This window comes from Arachis stenosperma, chromosome 5 (genome assembly GCF_014773155.1).
Source record: "Arachis stenosperma cultivar V10309 chromosome 5, arast.V10309.gnm1.PFL2, whole genome shotgun sequence".
In the NCBI taxonomy this organism is placed as follows: domain Eukaryota; kingdom Viridiplantae; phylum Streptophyta; class Magnoliopsida; order Fabales; family Fabaceae; genus Arachis; species Arachis stenosperma.
The window spans coordinates 44,460,334-44,487,274 of NC_080381.1; the positions used below are offsets into that span (position 1 = coordinate 44,460,334).

The 26,941-nt window shown below is 33.4% G+C and overlaps 2 protein-coding genes across 2 annotated transcripts; one reads left to right on the forward strand and one right to left on the reverse strand.

Moving 5' to 3' along the window:
- The first annotated feature begins 1,490 nt into the window (after positions 1 to 1,490).
- LOC130982087 (uncharacterized) lies at positions 1,491 to 9,688 on the forward strand. The gene is made up of 10 exons (XM_057905943.1): positions 1,491 to 1,933; positions 4,367 to 4,568; positions 4,692 to 4,801; positions 5,416 to 5,534; positions 5,644 to 5,741; positions 7,060 to 7,147; positions 7,231 to 7,365; positions 7,483 to 7,597; positions 8,537 to 8,670; positions 9,198 to 9,688. The coding sequence occupies exons 2-10, from the start codon at positions 4,507 to 4,509 to the stop codon at positions 9,246 to 9,248; spliced, it is 912 nt and encodes a 303-aa protein (XP_057761926.1). The 5' UTR covers positions 1,491 to 1,933; positions 4,367 to 4,506; the 3' UTR covers positions 9,249 to 9,688.
- Positions 9,689 to 17,093: 7,405 nt separating this feature from the next.
- Positions 17,094 to 26,713, reverse strand: LOC130980754 (probable terpene synthase 2). Its single transcript, XM_057904403.1, has 7 exons — positions 26,567 to 26,713; positions 24,798 to 25,074; positions 22,609 to 22,981; positions 22,260 to 22,478; positions 21,432 to 21,570; positions 17,523 to 17,771; positions 17,094 to 17,387 (listed from the first exon to the last, which is right to left on the reverse strand). The coding sequence occupies exons 1-7, from the start codon at positions 26,711 to 26,713 to the stop codon at positions 17,094 to 17,096; spliced, it is 1,698 nt and encodes a 565-aa protein (XP_057760386.1).
- Positions 26,714 to 26,941: the final 228 nt, after the last annotated feature.

The window sequence follows — 26,941 nt, forward strand, 5'->3', positions numbered from 1 at the left end:
TTCATTTCAATCATAATAAAATACAACAATTAGCCTAAATCCAAAGATTTCTTCATTAAATTTTAACCAATACAACTAATAACATCTATTATGTAAAACATCTCTAAAAATTTATTGCTCATAAATAAATATTTATCTCATTTCATAATAATTACAACATGTAGACTAAATTAAAAAATTTCTACATTAAATTTAAAAGTCTCCCTAATTTATATATTTATAAATATATATTCTCTAATATATTAAAATTATCCTAAACTTATAACTACTAACTAACCAACTAACAACTATAATATAATAAACAAAAAATTAATTTAAATTCTAACCTGATAATCAATATAGCTCGCAATCATAGTTGTAAAAATCGAACCGAATCGATCGGTTCGACCGAAAATTTGATAAACCGAATCATGAATCGGTTCGGTTTGTTCCTTGGACCTTTTAAAGGTGGAAACCGGCATGAACCAGTGAAAATTGGAGAAAACCAGTTAAATTTGGAAAATTCCAAAATATTAGAGGCAAGGTTTGAACAAGAAACCTCTTAAGTGCAATCCACCTTTAGTGCCACTCTATCAATGTACTTCTCGTTGTAATATGTGACAAACATTAATTATATAGTAAATCTTTGAATTAAATAAGTATATAAATATCTAATTTAATTTTAATTTTGTATTCTCTATTTTTCGAATTAATGAAATTTTTAACTATGTACTATTATTAATAGAAATATAAATTTTACTAAAAAATTATTAATCTTTATCTATTTTAATGTTAGTGTTGTGATTAAAGTTATTTGTTTTAATATTAGTATTAAAATTTACTGATATTATGGATTTGTATTCTTATTGTCAAATTAAAATACTATTGTAGTAATACTAACTAATTTTATGTCTATATTTGTATTAGTTGTCTTTAAAATTTGAGACTTAGTTGTTCTTAAAATATTGGTAAAGATGTGTATTTTAAAATTTTTAAGATTTTTTTACTATTTTATATTTTTTATTTACATATGACTGGTTTTACCGGATCAACCAGTAATTTATCGATTGAACCAATAAATCAGTAAATTAGTAGTTTGACCGGTTTGATCACCAATTCGTTTCTTATAGTTATGCCTGCAATATATCTGCCTTCATTCAAATAGTTGATGTTACTCCGAATCATTATGACAAAAGCATTTTTTCCCTCCTGTTTGCTCTTTTTTTTCTTATTTCTTTCTCTCTCTTTTTGTCTGAATTCTAACAAGTTTCAAACTAAATAAATGATTTGAATATAATGCGCGTTATTTTCAATGTTCTGAAAATTGGACCGAACTGTCTGGTCGAACTGGTTCAACCACGAACCAACAACATTAATGGTCCGGTCAGGCATGTCGGTGAGAAACCATTAAACCGGCCGAAAACCTGCCGGTCGGACCGAACGGGAACCCACCCGGTTTACACAAAAACGGAAGCTCCTTCGTTTCTTTTTCCCTTTCTCCCATTCTTTCTTTCATTCAGAAAGAAATCACACAAACCCAGCCAAAAAACCCTAGCACTGTAAGCCTACCACACAGCCGCAAGGAGTGGCATACTGCCGCCGTCCATCGCACTCAAAGTTCGCCATCCGTCCGTCTATCTAGCTTCCCTCGTGCTCCAAGTCTTCAACCCCTGTTCGCTGTCACCGATCGCGGCTGCTTCCTCGAGCTCGGCGTCCGTCGTCTTTATCTGCTCAGCCGCGCTTCCGTCGCCGTTTGTGTGCCGTTCACGTTCGGGTTTTCGTTCAGCTGTCGTCTTCGTTCGCGTTCTTCGCCGTTCACCGTTCGCGTTCACTCGCCGTTCACCGTTCGAGTTCGCATTCGCGTTCGTCTGGAAGCCACGTTGCTGTGCTTCAAACTCTGCGACCAACCCGCGCGCTCCACCTGGCCGTCGAACTGTTCTCTTTTGTCGCCACCGTGAGTTCCCTAAACCCCAGACAATACACTCACGCAACAGCAATACTCTGCTTCAAACTCTGCAACTTCTGATTTCCATTACAATAAGTAACTATTTGATTTGGTAGTGGTTTGGATTTTTTCATAGACTGAATTAAAGTTACAATAGTTATGTTCTCTTCTCTATCACATTGATATTAAGCTTTGAATTCTCTTATTTCGTTTTAATTTTACCGCACTCAACATGATTGATGAAATGCTTTAACCATATTTCTGGATGGTTTTATAATTTCTAGCTTTTAGAATCTTATTAAGTTGATTGCATGTGAAATTAGAATAATTGGATCTTAGTAATTAGGAAATTTTAGCTGCACAAAAAAAAGCATCTTTGCAAAAAACATATTAGCATGATGATTCTACTTGCATTAGTGTTCTTCTGGTAAATTTTAACTGTTATTGTGAACTTGTTAATTTGCTAATTGTTCTTGTGTTGTTGTTCTGTTGTTCTTCTGTTACTTTTAATTTTTTTTTTGTTTTTGTTGTGATTTTCTGTTCTTGATTTAAGCTGTGATTGAAGGTTCTTTGGTTTGGGTATTCTTCACTTTCCTGTAAGCTTAGCTCTTAATTCTTTGAGCATACACGTATCAAATCATTGTTTTCAGCAATGGTGATTTTTAGATTTTTTTTTGGGTTGCTTTGTTTTAAATGTTCCTATTGTTGTTGTTGTGTTTTTGCTGTGATTTAAATGTTCTTTTGATTTTTTTTTTTCGAATGTCCAGTCAGTACTTGGTTGACTGGTTTTGCTCACTGATTGTATTTGATGATAAATTTTAAATTGACAGCTCTATTACTGATTCACTGTTCCTTCATTGTTTTTTTGTTGTTGTTAATCATTGTGATGAGCTTTGTTAAAATTGGGTTGAAAACTGTTCATCTTTCTTCATTTTTCACTGTTCTAACTTCTGTTCTTATTAAAAAATTTGCAATTGGTGATTTTTTGATTTATTATATGCTTCATGTTTTCATTGTTCTGTTCTTATGAAGAAAAAATTTGCAATTAGTGATTGTATGATTCATGTTTTGATTGTTCTGTTATATAAAAAAATTATGTTTTCATTGTTTTGTTCATTGTTTGGTTGCACTGTCCCTGTTCCTGATCTCTGCCGACTTGCTACCCCTCCTCCGTGTTGGATTTTTTTTTGTTTCAGCCTCTGTTGTGTGTTTGTTTCAGGCTCTGTTGTGTTTATTGTGCAACACTATCATTTTTTGTTTTACTTTTTGACTTAGCTACATTAAGACAATATTCTCTATCTTTAACTTGTGCATTGTAATTCAATCTAGCTATTTTTATTAGAAGTATAATTATGTTAATTGTCAACAAATTTGCAGCAAGTCGTTGCATATTTTGGTGATTAATTACATTTAGTTGGTGATATTTTATGTAGGGTTTTAAATTTCAAAGATATTTAGGATGTTTATTTATAATTTATTTATTATTTTATTATGGAACGATTTTTCCGGTTGAACCACAGTTAGACCGGTTGGACCACTAAACCAGTGAACCAGTGACGAGCGGTTTGATGATCGTTCCGGTTTTCAGAACCTTGGTTATTTTATAGTGTGGTTTCTCTTATTTCGCAGACAATACTTGTATAATTGCTTTGTTTCACTGTTGTATAATTTTTGACAGTTAAATAGTCTCTGTTTATGAAATTATTAGTGAACGTTTAAAACGGTAAATTTTTTTTATAACATTTAAAAGAGTAAATATTAATTTTTTTGTCCATAAAAAAACCCATGAATTTTTAGGTACTACCTGTACCATAATTATAAAAGGCTTAAAAGCCGAAAAATTAAAAAACCTAACACTAATTCCTAGTTCTAGCAGAATCAGAAACCCTCGGTAGCTACCCACAAACTCACCCTCTTCTCTGAGCTCTCAACTCTCCCTCGCTCCTCAGTGGATGTTTTTATATCATTCTTTTTAATATTGTGCCTGTCAGCTTGTTGAATATCATGTAGAATAGACGAGGATGAGTCGTGATAGCCAAAATGAAATAGTGCACATAAGAAAGTGTATTATTTAATCCTTGGAACTTAGGGTTTGGAAATCAGATGAATGGGAGGATCAAGGGTCCAACACTGCGAAATTTCGAATTGAAGGCTTGAAGGGATTTATGCAGATTCAGGAAAGAGAAATATAGGTATTAAGAAAAGCGATATGTAGGCAAGTAAGCAATTATTCGTGATAAAATTTAAACTAAATGGATTGAAAAAGATGACAGGTTATCTGAGGTTGCTTGGGTCTACACCTTAGAATTTCTTATGGTTAATTGGCATCAGGTTATGGATTTTAATTTTCATTTTAATTATCCTGATGACAATACCTTTGCATGTTGCAAGTTTGTGTATTTGTATGGAAATATTTGAGTTTATCAAATGATGTCGTTCCAGGGAAGCACAACTGCACAAGTTCCTTTCTTCTTCATAGCTCACAGCCGCCGCTCCTGCAACTTCTTGTTTACACGCGCTGCCGCCAACTCCATTGTCAAACCACTGGAATCAAAAGTCCCCTTTAAAACCCCACTCCAAAGATGCAGCACGATGAGGTTATATGGCACGTTATCAGGCACAACCATTGTAGTTTCATGGCCAAGTAAAGAAACACTACCATTCTCTGCTTCAATTATTTTCATTACTCTCATGGTTCTTTCTCCTTGTTTTTGTCAAAAGTTCCAAATTTTCACAGATTTTTTGGTTTATTTTTCTTTTTGTATAGAATTACGACGGGGAATTTTTGTAGAAACCCTTACAATGTTACTGGACTTTGCAATCGAAGCTCGTGCCCCTTAGCTAACAGTCGCTATGCTACTATACGAGAGGAAAATGGTAACTTTGCTCATAAACCATATTTGCTTTTTATTAAGCTCTTCTTTTTTATTTGTTCTCTTGGATTTTTTAAATTTATTTTTTGGTTGAGTTTTTTTTTTTCTTGAAATTAGTGCATAGTGAACGATATTATGCTTGTGGGGTTTGTGATTGTCAAGCATATTCTAAGTTGATGTTAAACTTTGTTTCCTTTGGAAAGTATCACTATATTACTATAAGAAGATGGCATATTAAGACCATATGCTTTACAGCGAGTTTGATATGATACCTTGATGTGGAACTTGTTTTCCATATTTCAATATAGTATAGGAGTTTAATTTTGATACATTGAGAATGTAAAGGCTTTTTGCACAATGAATCCATCATATTAGTTTATTTGCATGATTATTCAAGTAGTAGTGGGTGTGGGACTTGAACCATATTTTGTGATATAGTCATGTGATTGAATGATAGTATAAGTTTTGGACCATTTGTGCATCAAAATTAAATTCATAGGGTAGGAGAAATTGATTCTGGTTGGTGCATAGTGTGTCAGTTATTAAATGGTAACCTCGCAATAAGTTGAGTTTGGTGCGAATATGTAGATAGTAATGGAATTATGTTGGGTACTGCAGGTGTGTTTTACCTTTACATGAAAACTATAGAAAGAGCTCATATGCCAAACAAGTTGTGGGAAAGAGTTAAGCTGCCAAGGAATTATGAAAAGGCACTTGAAGTCATTGACAAACATCTGGTACTGCAGATCCATGCGTGTTTTTATGTTTGAAAATTTGAATATTCGATGTTTTTTACTCGTACTTTTCAGAATTGGTTCTCACCTTTTTGCATTGGCTCATTGATAGATGTATTGGCCTAAGCTTCTTATACACAAAACAAAGCAACGATTGACCAAAATGACCCAGATGCGGATACGCATGAGGAAACTTGCGTTGAAGACAAGGTATGAACTATGAAGTTGAATTGTTTGTTGTTTATCGTCTTTTAATGTCAAGGAATGCCTAATTTCTCCATAGTAAGGTCATCTCTTTGGTGCTCTAAATTGTTTATTAATTGATTTCTGCTTTTGGTTTGGAAGATATAGGGTCAGTTTGGATTGGCTTTTGAAAAAAGTACTTATTTTTTTCATCTTTTTTACGAAGATTTTTTTTAATAGAAAAAAGCTATTTCACATTTGGATAGGTCTTCTTTTAAATTGTTTTCAAGTATTAAAAACGTCTTTTGCTTTTGTTTTTTCTTTAAAGCAAGGTATTGTTAGTTTTTAGAAAAAGCAAATAATTTTCTTTTTTTAATAAAAGTACTTCTTTAAAAAGATGTTAAAATTGAATAAAAGTACTTTATTTTTGAAAAAAAAAAAGTACTTTTTTAACTCAAGCCAATCCAAACCAACACAAATTATGATTAGTCAAGATCTGTATGTGGGAGGAAAACATATAATTAGTTATGATTTATGAAGAAATGAAATTTTGTTGAAATGAATTTACCATTTAAATTCAATCTTGTGGACATATCAATTAAATCTGAGTGAGGAAGATTGTCTACTAACAGTGAGTTTTGGTATGCATTATAGAATAATGAAATTGTCTTTGAATCTGAGGCTTCATTTAGATCCAAGCTATCAATATAGTCTGATATATATATATATATATATATATATATATATATATATATATTTAAGCAGACATAAAGTCATAAAGTATGTGTGTGGGGGTGGGTTTTTTTTTTTTTTGGGGGGGGGGGGTGTACATGACATAGATGACATATCTCAAGCCCTCAGGGTTAGTGTATCACAGACCAAATTAATGGCATGTTTGATTTTTGTTTGAACTACTGGACATCATTGTGGAAACCAGATAAGCGAAATAGATGTTTGGCTGCTACCAACATGCTTAATTCTGTGTTACAATCTCGTATTGTGTCTGGAGTCTACCCCACCTGTTCCACCCCAGGAGAGGTTAAGATAGGATAGGATAGGATATACAAGTTTGATAATCATTGAAGATGTGAGAAACTTGAAATCTATTTGTGCATATATGTAGCTTGTGTCTTCCTTGGGCTAATATTGTTTGTGATTATAGGGATTCATCAGATTTTTGTTAATTGATCTGTTTTCCTACAATTACAAAATTACATACATATAACAAATTTTCTTCTCTTTCATCAATTATTTATTTATCTTTTGTGTGCTCTCGTTGAAAGTTAATTTCAGTTTCTCCATATTACTGATCTAATTTATCATGTTTATAATGGTTGTCTTAAAGGGAGAAAATAATGACAACTCCGAGGAAGGAGATAAAGAGAGAGGCTAGAAGACAAGAGAAGGCTGAAAAGGCAGCTTTGTTAGAAAAGGTTATAGTTAATACTAGTGTTTCCTGCACACATGAATTTTGTGTTGTATTTGGTTTCCTCACCAGTGCTTATATTTTACTTAGTCTATTGAGAAAGAGCTACTGGAGCGCCTTCAAAAAGGAGTTTATCAACAAAGTGACATTTACAATTATCCTATTGAACAATACAATAAAGTTCTTGATATGGACAACCTTCAACCTGCTGAGGAAGAGGAGGAGGTATGCATCTGCATTTTCTGTTGTCGTATATGTTTCATGCAAAACTGTTTGAAATTTTACTTGAACAATATGTTGCCTTGTATTTAACTTCTTTTTTCGTTTTTGGTTATTAAACAGGAAGCAGAGATAGAGTATGTGGAAGGTTATGATGAACTTGAAGAGGAAGATGACATGGAGGATTTTGTTAATTTTAGAATTGATGATGCTGGTGGCGATGACAATGATGAAAATGGTAAGGATTAGACAGTTCAGTTTAGAGAATAGATCTTAAAGCAATTTCAAAAAATATTCTTTAATGGAAAGAAATTTTTATTTTGCATTGTTCAAATCCAGTTTCATGGATTTTGGATTGGATATGATTGTGTGATGGTTGCAACCTATTCACCCAGTGATTTCAGCAAAATATATTCCTCAATGTTTAATTGAGACCTGAAAACCAAGTAATATATAAATCCAATACCAATATGCAGGATTACAAGAGTGATAAGAAAGTTTAGGAAGTTGTAGAGAAGTATTTGGTGGGGTTTTCTATGATTATATGTATAAAGTACGAGTGAAGGGATACCGAGAAGTATAGATGTGAACTAACCGGAAGTAGAATTGGAGGATATATTCAGGAACAAAACTGAGCTATACTACATTTGAGGCCTGAGCAATGTCATACCAACTTCCCTCACATAGTCACCAAATAGTCTCTCAGCTTGGAGTTGGTAATTTTGGCCGAGACCTTTGCCCATTTCTACTACTTGTGAATCTACAGCTGTGTTCCTCAGTGTTTTGCTGGTTGTTTCTGTTATTGCCCTTTTTTATCATAACAGATTGATATTTTAGTGAGTCAAGTGATTCATTTCACCTGAGCTGGAAAAACATCATAATCACATATCAGAGTGGTATTTTCTCATCAAATATACTGTAATTTTGATGCCATTTGTTGTACATTCCAACATATTTGTTGGCTTCTAGCAAACAAAATAAAATAAATGTCATATAACAGTTACCATGATATAATACATTTCTTTTGACTAGTGTTGTCTATTATTTTTCTTATATGTTGGAGGTGAAAAGCTGTGCATGTGGAGTTGGAGCTCTGTGGTTGAGTTTAGAAAAATGAAATAAACTAGGAAATGAATGCATTTGAAAATCAAAAGCATAACAGAGTTTTCTAATGCAGCTGGAAGCTCTGAAGATGAAGAGGCAGAAGCAGCTGCTCAGAGAAGGGTGAAACGGAAGAATAAGTTAGCTTCAATGAAATCTGAGAAGGATTCTGTTGATCTTAAATCAAAGAAGGCAAAGGTCCTTGTTGAGGTAAATCTATATTGCTTCCTTCAATTGAAAAAATGATATCATTTCTCTTTTAAACGCTGGTTTTTGTTCTGATATGAATTAATTTCTGTAAACGAAAACTTGTCCAGAAGTTAACCACTTCTTAATGGTGCTTTAGGGTATAGGGATTCCAAAATTAATAAATAGATGATGCCATAGACTAGATCTTTTATTGATCTGCCTGTATGTATATACTCAATGATCACAGAATGCATAATTTTCCTTAAGATTTTGGGATTGAAAAAAGAATTGAATGCTCCACTTAAGGAAACTATTTACAAAACCCAATTGCTTCAGCTTTCAGCTTTATGTTATTTGTACTTCCGTTATCAATGTACTAACAATGATTTGTGATTGGTCAAATCCTTATTCGCACAATCCTACTCGCGATTGATATATAAACATCTGTGATTGATATATAAACTTCTGGTTATGTTTTGCTTATAACAAGAACATACCAATTGTGTTTCTTTGCAACCTGATATTACAACCATGATTTCTCATTTCAGGTTGAGCGTGATGATGCCAATGAAAGACAAAGGGAGGTATCAGTACGGTAGTTGCACTTGGTGACTCGGCACTGGTCATTGATAGGAGAGGAAAGGAGAGGTGCGATAGGAGAAACAAAATTTTGGTTCAGTTTTATTAGTTTGTTTTGTACCCAGACGAGAAGAAGGCACAGAAATTCATTTTTCTTTTTTATTTTTAATTTTATTTCCAACTTTTGAAGGGCAGTGTTGTCAAATTTCATAACACGAGTCTAGGTTGGTTGGAAATTGGAATGGCATGGAGCTTCAGCATCTCAATCCAATGTTGGTCTCCGTTATATGACGGGGAGTAATGGTGTACTAATATCTTGGATAACATGTAACATGGTGTTTGACTGTTTGCTATATTTAGATCCCTTAATACTATGTACCAAAACAAAGCTGAGACTCCTTAAGGTAAGACATGTTATATTTTACTAATATGAATGAATACAAACTCTCTTGGAAAAGTATTTGATGGAGTTGTCCATATAGTTCCATTATCAAAAATATTTAAAAAAATGTCTCAATTCATTTATCTGTATTTATTAATAATATTTTTGAAAATAGCATATGGACTCCACCACGTCCTTAACTCATGGAATCCCTCTGCCTCTGCAGACTCCTCCAACTTCCCTACCTGGGAGGGAGTGGTTTGTGACGAGGTATCCAAAAACGTAACTGCCATCATCCTCGACTGCCTCTGTCTAGGCTGCAAGCTCAAGTTTCATGTTCTTACTCTGCAACTTCAGCCTCTCTGGTAACCAACTCACCGGTCGCCTATCTACCTCCTTCTTCACCCACCACCTCGATCTCTCACACATCTTCTACAGCTGCATCCTGCACGGATCAATGATCTAGGGGCCTCGTCCATGTCCAGCTCTCCCTTAACCGCTTTAAGGGTGGCTTTCCTAGCACCTCCAAAACCTCTGCGACTCAGGGTCCTCCATTTACACTCCATTGAACGCTGGGATGACATAGCTGACGTTCTCGTTGCTGTTCACTATGTATAACATGTTGATTTGAGCACAAACCAGTTTTACGGTACCATCTCTTTTTTCGCTGAGAATGCTCTTCTATTGCTAACGCCCTTCATTTCTTCACCCTCAGCGGTAATGAGCCTTTCTTCGGTGGGGAATCCAATTAGCTATTTTGGAACTTGTAACTGATGAATTTGGGAATAACTCCATCACAGTAAAGCTTCCCTCTTTTGGACTGTCGTTGGGTGTGGATCACCCTCTTTTGGAGTTTAAAATTAATTTTCAGAAGTTGGTGATTATTAATAAATATAAGAAAGTGAGGTGGGACAATCCTGTAATTATTTTTGTAGTTCATCAAATGAAACTCTCACATGCAACTCCATCAAATATTTTGCCAACTCTCTTTATCCAAAAAGCATAATATTTATATCCCCGAGTAGTCTTTTTGTATTAGGATTAATCTCTACATACAAGTGTTTTGCGCTTACAAGCTTTACAAGTCTGAAGAAAACAAAATCCACTAAACGTGCTGCTTATGTTACGTGTCTCTTTAACAAACTTTTAAATCAATTCAAATCAATTAACGCGCAAATATATAACTTCCATTTTTTAAAAGATTTCGTTTCTTTTTTCGAATTTCTTGCCAAATTTGTTGGATCTCCTTCTTGCTTCGTTTTTTTTCGATTTTCATGGTTTCTAAAATCAAGTTTTGAAATTGTTTTGAAGATAATGGAACTTCAGAAATACACCCAAACGATTACAGAAATACCCCCAAATGATTACATAAATACACCCAACGGTTACAGAAAGAATTACAGAAATACACCTAAACGGTTATAGAAATATACTCAAAGGAATTAAGAAATACACCCAAAACATGGGAGAGACAGTATATTTCTTCTTGAAATCTTTTAATGTTTTGCTGGTTAAAGATGAGGCACATGGCAGAAACAATCTAGAAAAAAAAAACCTAGAAGAATAGTACCTTGAATAATGTTTCTTCGTTTTTTCTGGTGATATTTTATGGAGATTTGTATCTTTTCTTGATTTCTTATACTCTTTGCGAGGAGTTGGAACGTATCTTTTGTTTCGAATGTCACTTGATTCTTGACGGTTTGCGTTTTGATTGAGGAAGAAGAGGAAGAGTGCGGCATAATGAACGCGTGCGTTGGACGCTCGATTTTAAAGAAGGGGTGCGCGTGTTTTTTCTTGAACTTGGACCAACTTGTATAGCTTGTAAGCCAAAAAGGCTTGAATGTGTAACAGGCCTCTTTATATTATTGCTTTTTGATGGAAACAATTGTTTAGTTTAGTTGTAGATATGGTTAGGAAATTATTTTATAAGATATTGTTGTAAGAGAAAGTTACTATATTTTACAAGATTACGTTTATGTTATATAACTTTTATCTTTTTCTACTATTTCTTTGTAGCAATGAGGATGTAATACCGTAACAATTTAAGTAATACGGTTTTTTTTCTTATGAGGATCTTTTATTGAGCAATCTTATATTGCCAGTAAATAATATCATTTTTGACTAACATTTTTTACTAACATTTGCATTTATATTTACCAGAGTTTGCACATATGAATCAATACAGTTTGCACTCACATTTTTCAGAATTCACATACATAAATTAGTAAAATTTCATTTGTTAAACTTCAACTACTATTGAAGGATTTGAGATTTCGAGATAAAAGAAGTTCTAAAGCGGATGAAAAATGGTAGGACAATAGAACTGATAATATTCCGATTGAAGTTTGGAAGGGCCTTGGAGAGAAAGGCATCAGTTAGTTAACCAAGCTTTTTAATGAGATTTTAAGGTAAAAAAAGATGTTAGATGAGTGGAAAAAAGCACATTGATACCTATTCCGAGAGTTACCTGAAACGGTGATTCAGGTCGGAATGTGAGGTCCAGGTCCCCTTGAGTGGCAGCGTCCAATCTTTTTGGATGCTGAGGTGTCGCCTGTCTGAGTTCCTCGTGAGGAGGTAGGGGATGGTACATGCAAGAGACTCCGATACTTATGTTAGTAAGGGCTTTAAGCAGGTTTTTAGTAGATTGGAGCGTGAATTATACCTGGGGGGAGGGTACCAGTGTATTTATAGTAGAGTAGATAACTACCTTTGTTGGGTAGTTCTATCTTTTCTGATAGATAAGCATTCCCTTTATCTTGGGAGTTTGTTGGGATTCTCCTTCTAGATGAGGTAGAGATTTAAGGGGGTAGTTACTTGTTTAGTCAAGTAGAGCTGCGCCTTTATGTCGATGTCTGACCTCTTTAAAGAGGTCGGGCTTGTCATGAAGTCCACCTTTATTGGTAGGCCTTTTTGGGTTATTGGGCTTGACTTTTATTTTTTGGGTCAGGGTATGAACAGTGCCCCTGCTTGAGTCCGTTCCTTTTACAGGTCGGGCTCATGCATTTCGTGGCTTCTATTAGGGAGGTCAGGTCTTGATCTTGTCGGTGACACCCGACTTCGTTTGAATTTTTGAACGTTGGGGTTTTAATGACCGTCGAATTCTGTGCGGTGGTTTGCTCTTGGGGATTCGCGCTCTTTAAAGAGGGGGTAAAAGAGCCGTTTCTGATTCGTTGTTCCTAACAAAGGGGAGTTTTTGGCCCCTCTTCTTCTTTTTGTTTGTTTCTGAGAAGCTGTTTTGCTTTCTTCTTTACCAAAGTATTCTCCGTGTCATTTCATCCGGTTTTGTTTCTTCGAGATTTCTCAATCTTGGCAGCTTGAAGGGTTATCTGTTCTTGTCGGCATGAAGATGATTGTTCGCGTTTTGTTGTTCTTTAGACGTGCTCTTCCTTTCTTCCTTACGGTCTTCTTCAACGTTGGTTCCTTTTCTTTTTCCTCAGGCTTCTCCTTTCTGATTGCACGTGACTTGCTTTGTTGTTGGCTTTGCTTTGAGATGGAGGTCTTACGATCTGGAGGCTAGGTGTCTGACTTTCTTTTACTGACTTCGAGATGGAGGTCTTACGATCTTCCAATCTTGCCCCTTCTCAGCTGCACTCAAATTCTTGAGCCTTTATGAAAATGTTTCAGCTCTTGTGTCAAGGATTGGATGTTCAGCCTTCTTTGAATGTTTTCTTCTACCTTTTTGTAGCCACCAAACCGTATAGTTCAACCAAGAAGTTGGGGTGGATATCTTTCCGAGCTATACAAGGTTGGAAGGCGTTTTCCATCTTTGACTACTCCTTTCACGACTTTAAATACAACTTCTTTAAGGTCAAGGGTATAGTGGGTGTCGGATCTTTCTTCTTGTTTGAGAACCGGGAAAGCTTGTTCCCTTTGTATTGATAGGACACCTTTGAGATTGTTATGCATGATCTTTCTAACTTAGATGATTTAGAAAGGGGGGCAGTAGACTTTATTCTGGGTACCTGGGGTCAAGATCTTCATTTGGACACAAAGAGGTATTTGGGGATCCTAGCCTTCTGAAGTCGGACATTGGTAGTGCCTCTTCCCTTGCCTTTTAGTTTATTCTCGTTTATTAGATGTTGATTTGAATCATATCATGTTTTGTTATTGCAGAGGTTATGGCTCCTAAATTTGCTATGAAGTTCTTCGGAACACCAAAAAGACGATGGTGGCTCGGAACCTCCAGTTGCAAAAGGAGGTCGGGGATGGCCCTTCATAGCAGGAGATTGGTAATTCTACCTGATCTTTGCCACGGAAGAGGTCGGGGTCGAGTCCTTCTGATCTGAAAATTATTATCCTGACCTCCCTTTCCCAGCTTATCTCTTCGGACTCCACTCCTTCGTCTCCTTCATCCACAAAATCACCTCCCAAAATACAGAAACTTGATGAAGAAGAGAGCATCTATACTAAGAATTTTGATGCTCTATCCTGGGGAGAGGAGAACCTCGTCCCTCATCAGCGCATGAGTATGGACGATGTGGTGATCCAGAATCATCTCCAGACCCTGGCCTGTGGGGGTCTCCATCTCATTGGAGTATGCTCTCAACTTTCCAAGGAGTTGCAGAGTTCTCCGATTCAAGCTACTTCTGAGGCTCTGATAGCTGCCCGAGTCGACATGGAGAGGCTGAGTGAAATCAAGGTGGAGTTGGAGAAAGAGAGAGACACCTTGAAGGCTGACTTGGAAAGAGCTCGGGAGAGGACGAACAAGTTAGAAGCAGCTGCTGCATTGGCCGAGGAGAAAGCCAAGAAATACCAGGAAAGCTATAGTAAGGTCTTTGGGGAGAGGCTAGCTCAGGAGAAGGAACTAGAGAAATTGAAGGAGGAGTTGGCTGGGTTCCATGAGACGGCTGCCTTGGGTATGGATGAAATGTTTAAGAACCTTGAAGCCCAAGTTACGGTTTCGGCCCCCGACCTCGATCTATGCTTTTTAGTACGGATAATATAGTGGTGGACGGGAAGATCGTTCCTGCAGTTGATTAAGAGGATGAGGAGGTGCCTACCCAGGATCCGCAATCTTCTGGAGCTCGAGCTAGTCTGTCTTCCACCTCGGGACCTCCGATAGCTCCGACTTCCTCCTTGGGAGCCTCACCTGAAGATATTGCTGTTGAGGCCTCCTCTGTTGCTGTATCGGCCGTTCCTATTTCGTGCTACCTTCTTCTCCCCAAAGGGATAAAGCTACTGGCGAGAAACTTAACCCCCTTTTTAGCAAGGAGGCTTGAGTTCTCTTCAAATCTCTTTTATTATTTTGTAGTAGCCCGACCTATAGGCTTTCAAAACAATCTGGTTTGTAGCAATTGGCAGCTTCGTAAGCACTTTACTTCTATTGTTTAGTTGTTTGTTTCACAACCTTTATTAAGCAATGTCCAGAACTCTTTTATGTAGTACCTTTTTGCCTTAGTAATGCACATTGTGTTTTAATTCTTGAGTTTTTGTTTGTTAATTTCCTTTAATAGGCCTGACTTCAAGTAGTCAGTCTTTGCTAAGTTACTTTTGCAACTCCATTTTTGTTCCTACCTGTTTTGAGGTCACTTTTTTACGAGTTAGTTATATAACTTCTTACATTTACTTGTACTTCGTCGTTTTATCTTGCCGACCACTTTAGGTCGGTCAATGATTTTTACAGTTTGTCGAGCTTAAGTTAATGTGTTTCAGATAGGAAACTTTAAAAAAGAAATAGATCAGGAATCTTTTATTATTGTTTAGAGAATTCCTTTACAGAGCTATATACTAAAAGCTTTGGTACCCCTAGTCCTTGTACTTGTGCCTCATTAAAAAAACCCTTATTTTTTGGGAAAAAGAGTGCATTTAGGTACAAGGCTTTTAGCTGTAGTATCTTTTTAGGTTACAAGTGTGCCAAGACCTCAGGAGCTCCCGTCCTTGGAGGTCAGACACCTTATACGAACCTTTACTTAGAACCTCTATTATCCTATAAGGTCCCTTCCAGTTGGCAGCTAGCTTCCTTTCACCCGACTTCTGTCTTCCAATGTCGTTCTGAATCAAGACGAGGTCATTGATGGTAAACCTCCTTTTGATCACCTTCTTGTTGTACCTTAGAGCCATCATCTGCTTTAGAGCTTCCTCTTTAATCTGAGATCTTTCTTGCACTTCATATAGGAGGTCGACCTCTTCTCTCTGAGCCTGGGCATTAGCTCTTTCGTCATAAAATAGAACTCTATGTGATTCTTCAGCTATTTCAATGGGGATTACTGCTTCCATTCCGCATGCGAGTCGGAAGGGTGTTTCTCCCGTTGTGGAATGTGGAGTAATTCGATAAGCCCATAAGACTTGAGGGAGCTCGTCAGCCCAAGCTCCTTTCGCGTCTTGTAATCAACGCTTTAACCCAACCAATATGATTTTGTTGGTAGCTTTAGCTTGTCCATTGGCTTGGGGGTGCTCTATGGACGTGAACTCGTGCTTGATTTTCAAGTCGAACACCAGGTTTCTGAAGGTCGAGTCGGTAAATTGGGTTCTATTATCCGTGGTGATGGAACGGGGAATTCTAAACCTTGTGACTATATTTTTATACAAGAATTTCTGACTTCTTTGAGCAGTGATGGTCGCCAATAGTTTTGCCTCAATCCACTTAGTAAAATAGTCAACCCCTACTATGAGGTACTTGACTTGGCCTGGGGCTTGGGGGAACAGTCCAAGTAGATCCAACTCCCATTTAGCAAATGGCCAAGGTGATGTGACGCTGATGAGTTCCTCAAGAGGTGCTACATGGAAATTGGCATGTTTTTGACAAGGTAGGCATGTTTTGACGAACTCGGCCGCTTCTTTTTGTAAGGTCAGCCAGAAGAAGCCAGTTCGGATTACTTTTTTAGCTAGTGACCAACCGCCTAGGTGATTTCTACATATACCACTATGTATGTCCTCCGAGACTTCCTTCATGCTGGAGGTTGAGACGTATCTTAAGAGGGGTGTTGAAATTCCTCTTTTGTATAGGATATTGTGAAATAGGGTATAGTTTTGTGCCTCCTTTATAAGCCTTTTAGCATCCTTTTTATCGTTGGAGAGCAAGTCGAATTTGAGGTAACTGACTATGGGAGCCATCCATCCTAGGTGTTGATTGTGTATGGTCAACACTTCTTCTTCCTTTGATATGGATGACTTTTGCAGGGTTTTCTGAATGAGGCTTCTATTATTGTCCCCTAGCTAAGTGCTGGCTAGTTTTGATAAGGCATCAGCTCGGAAATTATATTCCCGAGTTATATGTCGGACATCACTTTCAGAAAAGTGTGTCAACTATTCTCGTGTTTCATCCAGATACTTCTTCATAGTGGGGTCTTTAGCTTGGTAGGTGTCATTAATTTGTGAAGTTATTACTTGCAAGTCACTGAATACTACTACCTTCTCTGTCTCCACTTCTTTAGCCAGCTTCAAACCAGCAAATAGAGCTTCATATTCTGTCTGAGTATTACAAACTTTACAAATGATTCAGATTCATATGACGCCACTAAGATGACACAAAAAAAGTGAATTCTTATATTGGCACGACGTCTACAAGCAAAGCTTCAATGTGCTCTTTCATTACTCCTCCTGCATGTGTATAGCTATTTTCATCTTTGTACATCACAGCCATGTATCTTGCTAAGTTGACCATACGCACCAGAAAAGGCATTGGAATTTGAGTTGGCCTAAGACATTCCTCGTTAATATCCTTCCAAGCATCTGTTACTCTTTTTTGTGATTCTTGAATAGATTCTTCTCTTGATACACCATGTTCTTTCATATAACATTCTAGAACTGAGACAACATGTCCTCTTTCTTGTTCAAACTGATCAAACAAGATGTTTGTGATTAAAATATCTAATTTAAAATTTGTTGAAACCAATTTAGGTGTTATACTGTAAATTCAATTACGCATGCAGTCTAATTCTTGTATACTATTTATGTTGTGCATATAAAATACCTCATTGGAGACAATGTCGTCCATGATCCTGCAAATAATGGAAGAAGCTTTAACTATTTTGGGTTCACTAGCAACCCATTTGAAAATATCTTGTGTGGCACCTTCTTCCATGCCTATATAAGAAGCAGTTGTAAGCAATGGGTAAGTGCATGATATGGTTGATGTATGGATGTAGTCCTCTGTTGTGGGTGTATAATTGTTGTTGAACCATCTCGCCTCACCCATGTAGGCTTGGACTACTTTTTTAAACTGCCACATCAAGATTCCTTAGTTAAATACTTAAATGAGAACACCAATTTGAATGTAACCCCCAGCTACTCATAAATTTCATTACTCAAAATTCAATAATCTGTAATGTATTTTAATGTGATGGATGATGCATTTGCAGGATAAACATTAACTTTTATGTATATAATCCAAAATAGCGGATATTTCACCAAAAATAGCCTTCAATTATTAAATCGTTAAACTATTCTCTAAATTTGTTAACAATAAAGTAACAAAAGATTTCATCTTTAGAAATAGCGGCGATTTGCAACCGCCACAAATCTAAACCACCACAACATAGATATAGTAGTGGTTACTGGTTATGCCAATGCCACGAATCTCTTTGCAGACGACATTAAGATTGACAGTCAAACAAATGTCATGAAATCGTTTAGCAGCAATTTAAAATGGTCGTAAAACATAAAAAACCGTAGCTATTTCACATATCCCTTGTAGTGAAAATACGATAAAATAACAAGAATATATAATTCTTCTAATTACTACAAGTGACTTTTGTATTTAGTAAACTGTTTGTGTATTTGTTTTAAAAATTTGTTACAATGTTTAGATAATTATTTAGAACATGCATACAAAATATGAAACCAAAATTCGATCTCTATATTTTTTTTTCTTTCTAAAAACATTTTTAAAAAATTTCCATTTATTGTAAAATACAAATTTTAAGGATAAAAATATTTAATTTTCTAATCATTTTTATAAACAACCACATCAAAATTTAATCTCTAAAACTTTTTTTTTAAAAATATATGATGGTTTCAGTGGCTAAGAGAAGGGGGGTTGAATCTTAGCCCCCTTTTCAAATGCTGGCACTTGTTGAACTTCGGAGAATACTTTTCTGTTTTTGCTCGTCACTTGACACGAGCAACTTTGTTTTGTCTCGTCCCTTGCCACGAGACTTTTTGTTTTGTCTCGTCACTTGGCACGAGATAATTCCTGCTTTTGCTCGTGTGTGGTAGAAAACAGAAATGGAGTAGAAAGAGAAAGAACTTGCACCCAGATATATCCTGGTTCGGCTGCTAAGTGCAGTGCAGCCTACATCCAGTCTCCATCACAAACATGATGGAATTTCACTATAATCAATTTGTTACAATTTGTAAAGTGCTAACCCAACTTACAAGGGGATTTCCACAGAATCATGATACACAACAAAGATGTACAAAGGAACTCTAAGACATCAATGGCTTTTCTTTTAATTTTGCACTCTCTGCCTTTTTCCGCTCTATGGCTTTTTCATTACAAACCTCACTTGTTTGCCTTTTACCATGAGACTCAAGACATGACAAAATTAAACAGAAAATTACAAAACAGAAAACATTGAAGGAGAAGAGAAATCTGTTAGCTCAGGTAGCTCTGAGAACTCTGTGCCTTGCACTCTCAAATTTTCTCCTTGCTTCAAACAATGGTTGTCCACCCTTATTATAGAAGAGAGGAGCCTCCACATATTGAAGCCAAAAACCGAACCAACCTCTTCCTCCTTCAACAAACCGGTTCGGCCACACAGAGAGAGAAGAGATAACCATGCATTAACCAACATGCAATTACCTCTAGTCCTTTCTTGATCATCAACCTTCATCAATCCGGGCTCTCCATCCTTGGCTTGCTCTCCAAGATGGATTTCTGGCCCTTGGTGCCTCATGATGATGATGACTTCATCTGCTTCAAACTCTGCCTCCAACCATCACTTCGCCACTCTAGCTACTCCCTGTGGTGGTTGGTCAGATTCGAAGACAAGCCATGCTTCAAGAATCTCCCTTCTGGCCGAATCTTCTTCTTCCATTTTGAGCATGAAAGGCTCAAGATAGCTTCACCAAATCTAACCACATTTGGTAAGTATCTTAGCCACAGCTCATCTTTCTTTTGGTATGTTTTCTTGCCATCATTTGCTCGATGGTCTTGAAGCATGCAACTCTTTCCTTTTCTTCGTTGAAGAGCTCGGCGTCCATTGTTTCCTGGACAAGGACCGAATAGAGAAGAAGAAAGAGATGAGAGAGAATGAAGGAATCTGAAGAAAAGAAAAGCAATGCAAAGAAGTTAAACAAATTAATTAAGCATAGCTTTGCTTTTACTTCCCTTAGCATAGAGTGGCGTGTTTGACATAACACCCATCAATCAATTCAGCTTTATTTTCTCTCTCATGTTCCCCATGCATTAATTAACAATGTAATAGATTTTGAAATCCATCACTTTGTCACAGCTTGGTTCCGTTGGAAGCACTATGCTTTTATTTTTCTTTTATTTCGGACCAAGCATGGAACCTATTCTCTTTAGCATAATTTGGGCTTGTGATAATGTGATCAAAGCTGGCCCATTTGGTAAGCATTTGCTTTCCTGATAAAATTGTGTAACGGATCAAGCATGGGAAGCAAACAATAGAGCATTGAGCTTGCAACATTATTATTTATTCTGGCCCATTAATATAAAATTTCAGCCTCATGATATAATGCATGCAACAAGGCTAATTGTTGGGCTTAAGTCAGAAACTTATTTCTCGGCCCAACATAAAACCTGCAACAAAATTATTAATCAAAATATGTTAAATGAAAATCAGATTAATAATTTTGCAATTATTTATTTTAATAATGTTTAGTCATCACAAGTATTATTTTAGAGTTTTCCAAACTCATCAATATATATTGAATGGTTAGGTATTTTTGTTGCATTTTAAAATATTTTGAGAATATTTTTATCATTAACAAATTTGGAGGGTGCTTTTGCCAATGATTTGTGTTTAAGATAATTTTTTTTGGTTTAATAGAAAATAACAATAACAAATAATGATATTTGATATGTGTGTTTTTCATTTAAGTTCAATTAGGGATCGGAGTTAACTTTTTTTCAGTCAATTTATTTAAATTTTAAATTTTAGATTTTAAATTTTATATATTTAATTTTAAATTCTAAACCCTAATATAAACTCTTTAAAAAAAAAGACTAAAAAATAAGTTTACAATAAAAATGAACTAATAATATTGACCAATTAAAAATTAATTCTCTATACTTATTTGTTAAGAGGGAGGATAGCATTATTATCAGTATATTTATAAAAAAGTTTGGACGATACGCGGTTTTGTGAACTTTTCTTATTATATGAACCTTTTTTCCTTTTTTTTGTGAATTTCTATCTTTCATGCCTAAATTAAAAAAAAAAAAGAAAGTAAATTTTTACATTGAGATAGATTAATTTAAGAGCGACTTATAAATTAAATATACCAATGTAGGTGATATTATGTATATCATATCTTGATTTATCATAGTTATATTGATATCATTTTTTTAACAAATTAAAATATTGCAAATGTTTAGTATAATATATCACCTCTTTCATCAAAAGAATAAAAAATCATAATGTCACCTGAATCTCAAAGATGTGAGTCTCATCATACATTTATAAAATACATACATGGATGGATATTAGATATATTGTCACAAATTAAATAATTAACATTTTATAAATCAGGTAATATATTATGTTATGTTTGGTTGACATTAAAGAACATCAATGTCGTATTAGTTTGAATGCTTGATATAGTTGAATGACGTGGTTTAATTTCTAATCAATTATTTAAGTTGAGAACACAACCAGTTTTTTGTCAAACAGCAAAAGGGAAAAATGATACATACTTGTTTTTGGTAATAGTCAGTGCAATATACTCGCCTTTCATTCTCCATTTCTTCTGCCATTTCTTCATAAAATTTCAAGAGAGAACTATATGATAATCTCATGTATTCTGGAAGATCATCCAAGCAACTAATATCCCACCTAAGATCATGAAATATTTTTATCTCAAACTTTTCAACTTGAATGAGATGAGACTAGTAGTATATTTAGTGTGAGGGTAAAGTATATTTTTTATTCCTAAAATTTGTAATTTTTTTATAATATTTTTGGTATTTAATTTAATCAAATTTATACTTAACGTTTTCAATTTATTTAACTTTTTCCTTAATGTTTTCAATTTATTTGAGTCAAAACTATTCCTAAATATTTTTAATTTAGCCCCTATCATTTTAGATAGAATTAATATTATACTTTTGACACAAATAAAAAATATTAAAGACAAATTAAATATTAAGAATATTTTTAAAAAAAATCAAGAACATTAGAGATAAAAACTATATTTTATTACTCTTTATAATTATATCTAAATCAAAACATATATACTCTAAATATATATACACAGCTGGGTATTTACTATTAATTTTTTTTAAATTTTTATCATTTTAAAAGATTTAGGATTTAAAGTTTTAGATTTAGTATTTAAGATTTAAAATTTAGGGTTTAAAATTTTAGGATGATCGACCGCATCAATCATCGGAGAGTAACTAGTAAATATAAAGATGATTTTTTTTTTTAAAAAAAAGGTTCATTCAAATTGGCTATCAAAAATTGATTTCCTAATTAATCTATTTGTCACTGAAGTTCTGTAATGATAAATATTGATATCTTACCTCTCAATTGCCTGAGTGAAAAGTTCTAGTTCATCAATTGTTCCATATGCATCATATGTATCATCAATGATTGATAACATGCCGAGTGTTTTTGTCATTATTTTTCTTGCTCGACAAAATTGGGGCTCAAAGTAAACACCCAAACTCCAATAGTAGCATTCCACAATCCTATCTCGCACAAATGGTAGTTTCCTAGGTACATCCAACTCCTTCCACCACCTGAAAATAAAAAAAAAAATAGCGTATTTCAATAAGGAGTAGTGTTAGATTCCTGAAAAATAATTTAATTAATTAATTAATAATAATATAATGCATAATAAATAGAAGAGTTTATGGTTAAGGAGCTTACTTGCAAATATTTCCGGCTTCCATTTGGTACAAGTTTTGTAGGAAATTGAAATCCAATTTTGCTAGAGAGAGTATAATTTTATCATGGGTAGGATCTTGTTCATAAATTGAAATATATTTTCGTGCCTCAAACCTAGGCAAGCCATGGTGGAGAGGTTGACTTAAGCCACGATTGACTTTTGCTGAAAGAGAAGTGCTCAATTGGGTTGTAATGGATTTAAGGTGAATCGAAGTGAATACAAGAGCTTCATCTAATATGTTTTCTCCATGAATCCTAAGATGTGAAGCTTCGTATAAACTTAAGAGTCCCTCAACATCTGTGGCAAGTTTTTCATTGAAATTTCCATGCACATCCTTAAACCTTTTGAACACATCTGAGAGGTTTTATTGAATAACCACAACGTTGAGAAACCATTAGAGGTGATAAATCAACTACAAAAATTAAGGAGGAGTTCATAGCATAGAACATAAAGTATATAATTTAGTTTTTGTTATAAAAATATTGTATTTTGAACACAAGTTTTTTGTGTCAGTTATTGGCTACTAGTTAATAGATAGAAGAATTATCTAATGACTAGTTGAAACTGAGTGATAATTTAGAAAAATGCTTTACAGAAAAAATAATTTGTCAAAAAAAAAAACTACCAAAATTCAGTGGCAAAAGAAAAAAAAAATACTATATGGTTATATATATGGAGCTTATGAAAAAGTTTGATAATCCTTCTGTAATTAAGTTTGATATTTTATCATAACATGTTTACTTATTTGGTTGTTAAATATTTGATTATTCTAAAGATTAATTATTTTATTAAAATGTTGTGTAAAATAACATGATTAAATATACATAAATATAAAATTATTTTTTAATATTTATAGAATATTTTTGTAATTCACAGTACTACTAAATAATTAATACTATTGGTCAATGAGTTATAATTTAAATGACATCATTTTTGTATTCTCATTTAATAATTTCGAATTTAAATCTCATTCTTAATTTTGACCAAAAAAAAAAGTAACTAAACACTATTTAGCCAATTTAATTTTCAACCAACAACGAACAAGTGAGACTTAGTAAAATAATTAGGGACAGAAACATTCAAATTTAATGTCTCTCGCACCTTCTCTCTCATCTATAAAAAATGAAAAACAATATCCCTAATCTAATCTTGAGCACATCCAAAGCAAAATTAAAACAACATCAAATAAAAAGCAATGGCTGAAATTTTAATTTTAGTATTCATTCAATTATTGAGAGCAAATGCACGCATGAAAAATGTATATGAAATTGTGATAAATAAAAAAAAGGAAAATGAAAAAAAGATGTATGAGAAAAATGAAAAAAAGATGTATGTATGAGAAATGTATGTGAAATTGTGATAAAGAAAAATTAGAAAATGAGAACGAAATGAAAATGAAGAAAAAAAAAATATATAACTGTGATGGAAGATGGTGAATACAAAGCAAATGGTGATAATGGGAAAGAAAAAAAATTCAATGAAATTGGGACGGAAATGCAAAAGGAAACAAGGAAAACTGTAACTTTTAAAGAAAACTTCACTAAAGAGTAAAATTAGGTATGTATGTAAATTTAAAAAAAAAATATATGTATTGTACGAAATAAATTTTTTTCATGAGGTTTTTACTAAAAAAATAACTCATTCTTCGCCAAAAAAGAAGGATTCACAAATGGTTTACTTGCTGATTTGTGTGGGATCTAATAATTTGTTTAACAGAAAATAAAACAACATCAGTTAAACTAAATTAAAGCAATTATATTTTAAATGTTGGATTTTTTGGTCATTTGTTGGCTGATCAAATATTGGTTAATTAACATTTTAATTTCTTGTACTGCCTTTTAGTGGGGAAAAAAATTGACTAATATTTTATGCAAGAGAAAAATATTAGCCATAAAATTTGTCTCCTTTTTGCCAAACCCCTCAAAAGTTACTAGTTGCACTGTTAGTGTTTCCAAATGAAGAAATAATTGATCATTTTGATTAATCTTTCCAAATATCTTGTGAATATAATCAAATAGAGAAAGGATATATTATTTTTTAAGATAATGATTATATATCTGTTTTTCTTTTGTTATTTAATGTTTAGAATAGTAGTTATAGAAAATTGTATCATTATTCATCTGAATAAGAAGAAACAAATCTAAGATAAATAGATAAGCTTGAAACTTACTAGGGGAAACGTAAAATCCTTGTTGCCTTAATAATCTAAAAAGTAAAGCAAGGGAAGCAAGGTTGTCGTCATGATTTATTTCCCCATTTGTGGTATAATCCTTGTGAATTTGTTGTAACACTTCATCAACTTCGCATTCAAAATGATAGTGCAATCCCAAACGACATATTGAGTCAATTAGATTAAGTTTTGCCAAGGGTTTCTCATCTGTTGCTGTAAGCATTTTGGTCACTTCTTGCTTTAGAGTTTCAATTTGTGCTCCAATATGATCAAGCTCCTGCATGCGTTGAAAAAGATAAAAAGAATAGTTAATGGGCTGTGAATTAAACTATACTTATTAATAATAGCTACCCCAGCAAAGATATTGATGAAGGGATGCCTTAGTATAAGAAATGACCAATTATATTATATTGTATTGGTATCAATATATAAGACCATATTTTGATAATAATCTCGATACACTAATAGAAAAACATTAACAATAATGGAAGAATAACATAAATAATATAGGCATAAATAAAATTATTTTTTTTAGGTAAATATAATATAAAAATAGACAAAATGTCTGAGAGTCTCAATTTTTATTTATATATGTATTTCTATTGTGTGTCTACTCTCTCACCTTTTAATAACTGTGAGGCATGGTGCCCCTCTCCAGTATAGTAGATGTAATAGGTGTACATATGTTTTTCCTTATTGTCCTATATTTTCATTAGCTTGTGAGGTGATTCAATTAATAGAAGTATTTCAAGTATTTTAAGGATATCAGTATTTTAATAATTTTTATCGTTTATTTTTTTATTATAATATATATATATATATTAATTGAAATTAATATGATGATTATAATAACATTGATATTTTTTAAATATTTAAAATTTTTCTTAATTATATATATATTATTTATTATAATATTTAAAATATATGAGGATTCACATTATTATTTATTTTTGACATATCTAAATTGTAATATATATCTATATATATTTTATTATGAATTGAATAAATAACAAATTTTTTAAAATTATTTATGATAGAAAAAAATAATATATTTATATATTAATGATTTTGATAAAAAATTATAGTGATTATATAATCATTATATATATAATATTAATAGAAAACATAAATCATAATTATTAATTTTTATACATTAATTATAATTTATATATATGAAATTATAAATTATATTTATGTTATTTAAATAAATTCGTAATTACAAATGCATGATGGCTAATTTTAGTGACTGATTTTGATATGTAAATAATATTTTTAATAATTTAAACATTGTAATTAAATATAATTGCATAAAGTTTTCTCTAAAAACAATCAAATCAAACCAACTAATTTAGATATACAAGCAAATAGATTTTGTATAATGAGATTAAATGCAACGATACACATTAACTAAAAAGTAATTACACTTTATTTTTTGTTCATTAAACTAATTGAATGAGAAATATAAACAATAACGAATATAAAGGTAGAAAATCCCTCTAATGTGAAGAGGGATCGCGGAGAACACAATGCCTTCCAAACTTTAGATTAAGCTTTTCTAAAGTAAAAAAAAAAAAAAGGTAAAGTGAGAATCTAATCTTGAATCAAGATAATAAAGTTTACTTATAATAAATTTACAAATTCAAAAATTTAATTATATAATTAATTTTTTACTTTATTATTCTATACTTCTCATTTTAAAGGATTATTGTTTTCCAAATCTTAGAATGCACAGCAGACAGAAACATATATATTGTCAACATTATTTATACCTGCATTGGTTCTGAAGCATATTCAAGAAAATAGTCCTTCCAAATGCTGGGGTGAAAATCCGCCGTATGGCGAGCATGCTCATGCAATTCAAAGTTTGCATTATTATGATTGAAGCAACTAAGTGTTGAAGCTGCTACACCATACATCTTTCCTTTGTTTTAAGCAATTATTGATCCTTTAACTCCTATATATAGAGACTGAAAAGTCTTATTTTTTTCAAAATTCTAAGTATTTAAATGTTAATTATAACGCCACATCATCATCGTGAATTATTAAAGGCACTTCAATTGTTCCATATCCATAACATACATAATAGGAAAGTCACAAAAAAAAAAAAAATTGCTCCATATCGATCATGTTTTCCAGGTTGGTTT